Source organism: Sinocyclocheilus grahami, unplaced genomic scaffold (genome assembly GCF_001515645.1).
Source record: "Sinocyclocheilus grahami isolate Dianchi unplaced genomic scaffold, SAMN03320097.WGS_v1.1 scaffold6891.1, whole genome shotgun sequence".
NCBI classification, from domain to species: Eukaryota; Metazoa; Chordata; class Actinopteri; order Cypriniformes; family Cyprinidae; genus Sinocyclocheilus; species Sinocyclocheilus grahami.
The window spans coordinates 1,838-9,302 of record NW_015511134.1 but is presented as its reverse complement, the minus strand read 5'-3'; the positions used below and the strand labels follow the sequence as shown (position 1 = coordinate 9,302).

General features: G+C 38.2%; 2 protein-coding genes across 3 annotated transcripts in view; both read right to left on the bottom strand.

The window, feature by feature from the left end:
• Positions 1–846: 846 nt before the first annotated feature.
• On the bottom strand, positions 847–3,699 carry LOC107577699 (kelch-like protein 42). Its single transcript, XM_071582365.1, is given in 6 exon segments — positions 847–1,265; positions 1,618–1,918; positions 2,307–2,889; positions 2,891–2,994; positions 3,081–3,385; positions 3,684–3,699. Coding segments are annotated over 6 exon segments (1,653 nt in total). The 3' UTR covers positions 847–921.
• Positions 3,700–4,770: 1,071 nt separating this feature from the next.
• The window catches only part of LOC107577700 (choline kinase alpha-like), a 4,520-nt gene continuing 1,825 nt past the window's right edge, over positions 4,771–7,465 (bottom strand). Inside the window, exons 5-10 of one of the 2 annotated variants that reach the window (XM_016263748.1) lie at positions 7,243–7,301; positions 7,003–7,087; positions 6,794–6,902; positions 6,049–6,143; positions 5,831–5,912; positions 4,773–5,426 (exon numbers count right to left, since the gene is read on the bottom strand). In XM_016263748.1, coding sequence (XP_016119234.1) covers positions 5,370–5,426; positions 5,831–5,912; positions 6,049–6,143; positions 6,794–6,902; positions 7,003–7,087; positions 7,243–7,301 — 487 coding nt within the window. In that variant the 3' untranslated portion in view covers positions 4,773–5,369. Of the gene's footprint in view, positions 5,913–6,048; positions 6,144–6,793; positions 6,903–7,002; positions 7,088–7,242; positions 7,302–7,465 lie in introns of both variants that reach the window. The other variant, XM_016263747.1, reaches the window with a different exon arrangement.

The following is a 7,465-nucleotide window of genomic DNA, read 5'->3' as shown; positions in this document are numbered from 1 at the left end:
AACTACCTGTTACATAGTGACCCTCATAAATGCTTGTGCTTGTTCTGTGTATGTGTAACTGGATACTTTCAGGGCAGAGTTAAACTGGTGGCTGTACAGTCAGTACACACTGTATGATCAAACACAGGCCCAAATCTTAACAGTGCTGGAAATATCCCACGGCTGCATGCCAGAGCCCTCTGACGATAGTTGTATGAGACTGAGAGACTTTATGTACATGTGTCTTTGTAAAATATATTTGAAATGAGGCTTGTAAGTGTGTTATGTAATAGGTCAGGCATCTTAGAGACATTTTTTTAATATTACATAATAAGGAACTTGATGGACAATAGCAGAAAATTGGATTTGTACATTTTGTTGAGAAAATGTGGGCGGTGCTTGTCCAAAACCTGTTGCCATAATGCCAGGGAGTTGTAATGTGATTGCCAAAGTGTTCTTATTGGTTTTAGATGGTTGCTTACTGATTCAAGTTAAAAGATCCCACTTCAAAGTTTCTATATTAATGTGGGCTTCTAGATATGGTTTGGTTCATCTTTCAATATAAATCTATGGGATTTTCCCCCTTCCATTTTATTATCGGGTGAATTAATGCTGATTACTTAGAAAAGTAATAGCACACCTCTCCTCAACAAGCTTCAAGATGTCCATAGCAAAAGCAGTGCAGGATGAGTTACATATAAAAATGATAGAAGTTTACATTTCTGAAAAACTTAACCTCAAAGTATGTACAAAAGTAACAGTCATGTCTTAGCAAGCACCACTAATTGTGTACATGTCCTGTGTAAATTGTAATTAGGCCAAAGAAAGATTATGCCACAATAAGAGGTTCTCACAAAATGCTTTACTTTACACAAGTTGATACATTTATTTATGAAATATTTTGTTACATTTTGTTGCAATTAAACAAGAAGAAAAAGAAGGTCAGAAGTAGAGGTGGAAAACGCTCTCGTAGCAGGTGGTGACAGGAAGGGAAGGAAGAGGACAGAGGGACAGTGAATGCAGGTTCAGTTTAACTACAGAATTGTCCTTCATCCCTGACATGTAGACCTCATTATGCAGAATGGTGCCCTGGCCAATTAAAGTGGTCTTCTCCATTGCTCTGATATGGCCCCACTTCTGAGAGTCCACACAGAAAGATGTCACCATGGTTTCAGAATTGTTCCCTCCAATTACAACCAACTGATTATTAGCAGCACCCAGGAAGTTCAAGATGGGGAGGTCTGCTCTGGAGCGGGTTAGTGTGGGGAGCAGCTCACACCAGCAATCTGAGAGGAAGAGAGAGGATTCTTACAAAGAGAAGGACAGGTTAAAGTCAGCATGAAAGAGAAATTCACCCTCTCTATTTTCTGAATGCATCTTATTAATCTTGTGAATAATTTATCCATGCATATGACCCTCTGGAGACATATGCTGCAAGTAAGTTTTACTTGAATGAACATCACAACATGCTTAGTTCATATTTGAAAGCTAGAGGCTAATAGTCAACCTTGAGCAACCTTACATCTTGAGCAAGGAACTCAATGGCAACAGCTCATGGATCAACCCTGAATGTTGTCTGAACCTTTCGGTTACCACCTCAGATCTTTAATCACTAGACTACATCACACCAAATTGTACCTTGTCTAGTATCGTAGTGCAACACCAGTTTCTCTCCAGTTCTCTGGATGTTCCCCAGTACATAGAGGCAGTGTCCCAGGCTGGTTGTAAGTGGGGAATCATGGGACAGGGACAGGCTGAACTGGAAGTCTGTCAGAGGGAGAGAGGAAACAAATTCCCAGGTGTCTTTCCACGGATCATACTTCTCCACAGCAGTGTAGACGCCTGTGCCGGAGTCAGGAGTCACAAGGGAATCCAGATACCAGCCGCCTACAGCAAAGATTCTCCCCTCACACACAGCTGCACTGAAGTGACGCCTGTGCTGAGAGGGATCATGGACAGTCACATTTAAACTTTGACCTTTATTCCTGCATATCTGATACTTATCAGCTGGGAAACGTAGGTTTTGGAAATGAGACCTTAAAGGACAATATGTTCCAGGCAGAAATCTGCCCATGCTAGGCTATACTATTATAGGTCATGAAGTTGGAACATGCTGAACTGGTTTGTTACTGGTCAAAGGTGGTCTACAAGACCCAACCAGCTTGACCAAGATGGTCTCGCTGTACACTTCGGTACCACCTGCTTGTAATTCAGCTGGTTATCTATGTAAACCACCTTGGACCAGCAAATGACCAGCTTGAAACCTTAAGAGTAGATGAGTGTACTGTCATTGGCAAAGATATTGACCTTTATCGTAATGTTCATACCTTAATCAGAGGAGCTGTTGATACCCATTGATTGGTAAAAGGGTTGTAGCGGAAGGAAGCCATCTTGAACTCATAGCCCTTCTTTACACGGTGTCTATAACCCCCTATGAGATAGAGGTAATTATAGAGAACCGCTGTGGTGAAGCACCACTTATCTGCACAAAAAGGCAGATCTGTGAGAGAACTCCATTTCCCATAATCCTTGTCTTCCTCCAGCCTGAAGAGCTTTCGAGCAGCATCTGTTTCCAGGTCATTCCTTGAGGTCAAGTTCTCCTTTCTCAAGCAGCATAAGTGTGAAGTACCCTTTGACCTTAATCTGAGAAGCTTTGCTTTAAGGTGTGGATCCAAGCCCTGGCTCAGGTGTGGACGCTCCAGTAGATACTTGCTCAGGTAGGTTAGCACAGTCTCTTGGAGCTCCTCACTGCAGAGTTCCTCAGCCAGCTGTAGATAGCCTAAGCAGGTGTGCTCTGTTAGGGCCTGAGAGAGGGCAATCAGTAGATGATTGGTGAACCCGTAAGCAAGCAGGTAAGTGCTCACCCGTAGGTGTTCCCCAAGGAGGTCTCCAGAAATGCAGAACCGCTGTAGGAACATGTTCAAGGTGTACCAGCTGTTCAGATGTCTCTCTCATGCAGGAGTGGGACAGAGCCTTGAAATACTCGCTGCAGTCTGCAAGCTTCTCCAGATCCACCTGGAAGTAAGTGCCAATAAGCATGACATCATGTGTTTGTGGGCCAAGGTTGTTACACAGTCTGTGGTTTATTTGTAGATACTCACATGGAAAGTATGTGTGCTGGTTTGCACCATTATCATTTGTCCATTACTCTGGTGCCGATAGGTCCTGTACTCTTGATTTGTTCTCCAGATGTCTGCCTGTAGGTTATCAGACTTCTCTTCTACAGCATCAGAATCTGCCTGTCTGAACTGAACCCAATTTAAACTATTTTTAAAGCACAAACATCTCTGTATCTGTTCTAAACTTCTTTTCAGCAATGTGCAAAAGTACATTAATGCCACAACTATAACCTGCCATAGATTAGCCATGTTCTCATTTAGGTAGAATACTCTTAATACTTGTAGGACTTAAAAGGTTTTGTATGGCTCTTCAGCTGCAATTTGAATGCAGTTAAAATGTTGCATTTGGAACTATTCTAGACTATCATTCTAAAGAAAGCCTGACTCACAATCCCAGCCAAGGCCATGTCATTCCATGGTGGATGGAGGATAAATCCAGGCTGTTTTTTGGTAGATCATGCATGGAGGTTTTCAAGGCTCAATATGGCGCCTGTGTGCCAGAGCAATCGCAGTAGAGCTATTTTAGGGGATCGCTGGAACAGGAAACTAATATGGTGGCCCACTCGGTTCAGTCTACTGTATTACACAACACTTGAACCATGTTGGGAACTGATGATGCTTGATTAATATATTTTATATTGATCTATGTATTTAAAAATGTTCTTAATTTAATTTTTGAACTGGTACAGAAGTAGTGTTTTGAATTGTGCATTATCTTACCTTACATAAATATATTAAAATGACACATTATGGCAGAAATGAACAAACCCAAAACAATCTCTATGGCTTTATAGGTCACCGTTACTTGGAACGGAATTCATAACCCTATGCTAACAACTCAGATCGTTAACCTTTTTAGTTACTTGTATTTAAAAATTCAAATACAATATTCACACCAATGTCAGCATGATTTTTTTAATGAGCAAAATGAATGGATACCTGCATTGCAAAAGAACAAAAGAAAACATACCAGAGACAAGTCTACAGTATAACTTGAATTAGCCAAAGCAATTACAGAAATGAACATTGGTTCTAACGGTGTCATTGCTTCTCAACACAATATTAAGAATCACAGATTCAATATCAACAGTGATATTGGGAGCATGTTAAAGTGGTCTAGCCTATAACGTTCATGGTCTCTCAATGTTTCTTTTGTCCCTGAACTTGCTACTATATACGGGAAAGAAAACATTGAAAATTATACAGATACAATTGTTTATAGACAGGGACAGATACAAGAGCATCAGTTTGACCATTCAGATTCTCCCAATATGATTCCAACAAAATACCATGATTCTTAAGCTGATGATCCCACTAATTCACTGTATAATGATACTATCCTTCATTTGCTTTGTTCTTCTTTTGCCTCTTTTCAGTTGAAGACTTATACAGAGATGGTTTTAACATTTGGTTGAACTTAAAAAATACAGTATACTTGCTTTTGGATAAGTAAAAAATATAAATAAGCATAAAACAATTAAAACAGAAAACCAGTTACATAAAATAAATTTGTGTTTAGAAATGGGACAGAGGCATTTGTTAGTTTAGTAATTAAAACTTGTTATTGTTGCATATCAATATGGCAGAGCAAAGACTGGTCAAATCCTAAGTAAAACACAAACGCATAGCTCAAAACATTATTTCCAATTATTAATACTTTTTTTCCAATCGAACGTTAAATAAAATCTAGCCATCAAAATCATATAATAGAAACAGAGTATTTTATGTGCCATTCTGAAACGAATGACTCCCTGAGTTTTAAAAAAAGACGTGCAATGTATTTCACAGTATGTAAATATAGGAAGGATGCAATATGATTTGCATCCTTATCCAATATGATGAATATGTTTAAACTCTAGGGGAGGAAACGAAGACACAAAAATGAAGAGACATCATTTGGACCCTGTGGTTTACACAGTAATTATGATGGATGGATTGATTCTTGATACAATTAACAGATAATGTTGACCACACACAAGTTAGATAAAAAAAGTGCAGTTACATTCTTATAAATAAACTGACAAAATTAATTTTACAGTTTGCCTTGTACAATGAAGAGGTATAAACTGTACATGAATTACAGTATATCTAGGTTTCAGTCGCAAAATCCCCCCCCCTCATGATTTAAGATGAATGTTCCCCAGGATGAACCGTTATTTAACAAGTCTTAATTGTTTGTACTGTGCCCTTTCTTGAATGGTTAAAAAAAAACTATACCTAAACAATCGGTGATGCAAAATGATATCCTGAAGCACATGCCGCAAGTGCAATTTAGGAAAAGAGCTTCTTCTGTTTGAAGTATGTGTCAAACCTGTGCTGTGCATAGTCCTGGGGAAAACCAAAAAGAGATAGAGACAGAAATGAGGTGGAATGGCCTTCAGATCAGTGATGAACAGAAGGGATTTGTTCTGTATATACTTATGTTTACTGTATACATAACTATGATGGCTTTTTGACTGAGCTCTCAGAATTTAGGCGTATTCATCTGTTTTTGGGTAATTGACAAATAACATGGACGAGTACTACAAAATTGATATAAATGTATGAATGAATATTTATATAATTTAGATGCTGTACTGTACTGGCCATAACTGATATGCAATTAATTTGATTAATTATCAAGCAATGACAGTCCTAAAAAAAATCATCATAAAAGGATTAAAAAATGTGAGATTGTCAGATTTATAATCTGTTTGTGTGTGTTGTGATATAATTTTTTTTTTCCAGTTTACCATGTATCCAAACTCGATTTTAGAGATCTTGGCTTGAATAATGGACCACAAACCCCAGAGGAAATGAGACGCAAGGGCAAACCTGTTTGTGTGCATGTGATTTTGAGACAAACAGATAGAAAGGTTACTGGGTAGAGGTGAAAATTCATCAAATGGTACACAGTGGCACATTTCGCATATTATGTCAATAAAAGTCTGATAGTAAATACGATTCATACCGGTTTGCCTCAGTGATCATGTCCTCTTCTATCCTGGCTTGGTCTGCAGGTGCAACGCCCCCCCTTTCTGACAGATAGTGTCTGATAAAATGTAACTGAAAAACAAACCGCAAACAGGCTCAAAATAATATTTATAGGAATATCTATTTTGTTTGTCTAATCTGTTTTGGATATTTAAAAAGGACTGATATTATCCCCTGCCCCATGACACAATTTTACTGATTTCTAATCATTTCTAAGGCTGTTAAACATTGTATCAGTCAGGCTGCTGACCTCTATAAAAGTTATTGTGACAACCTTTGACACACTTTTTATGTCAGGTCATTTCCAAAACTTTCCACTAGATGAGAGCATCACCTACATGTACATTATGTCCAACACAAATGATCTCTTACAACTGTATGACAAGTCATTTGTCATCAATTTGTTAGACAACTACCAAGCACAAATGAATGTCATATATAATTTATGATAAGGCTGTATTGCATGTGCATAAGAAAAAAAGTATTTTAAAAAATGTCATAATAATAATAATCTGTCATATTATACTGATCCTCAATTTTACTTTCTATCCTGTTTAATTTAAGCTTATTTGAATTTGTACAACATAAATAAACTGAAATTGTTTCTTTCAGTTGATCATTTTATAAATTGACCTTTGTTAAGAGTTGTTGTTTTTCCCCCCTTGTCTCATCTTGTGTAATATTAAGGCCATTAATGATAGGGGGAGCATGTTGTGACTCACCTGCTGTTGTCTGTTGGGGTAATTCTCCACCTTTGCCTTGTAGAAGGGCCACTGGTCATACGTGTAGTCATATATCCATTCACAGAAATGATTCCCAAAATCAAAGCCTCTGCACTCAGAGCAGACCAAATTCAGAGTACATCAGAGCTGCATTTATTATAAACTATAAAATGATAAGCACATGTATGTTATATATAGGGTAGTTTTACCTGTAGTTATAGCTGCTGTATTCAAAATCAATAAGCATTAGTTTGTCAGATGAATTCTCCCGGCCATCCAACATGAGGATATTGCCTGAAGAACAAAGTATGATTTTATAGGTGAAAGGGCAGATATGTTGCATAATGGTACAACACAACAGTGATTGACAGACCCGTATAAGATCAGCAGATTAGGCAGCTGCCAGGACTCTGGAGTGCGTGTATGAATGTAAATGTGAGATTGCTTACCTTCCTGTACGTCATTATGACAGAACACAACTGGAGAGGGAGTAGCTGCCAGCAGTGACCTGACAGAGAGAGAGAGAGAGAGAGAGAGAGACGGCACATGGTTAAGTGCTACTTTATTATATTGCTCTTATAAACCTGCTTTTAAAATGATTGTTTTCATTGTTTAAAAGCCCAATGAAAAAAAAGTGCAGAAATGTACTGGAACACACACCGAACAGTAGAC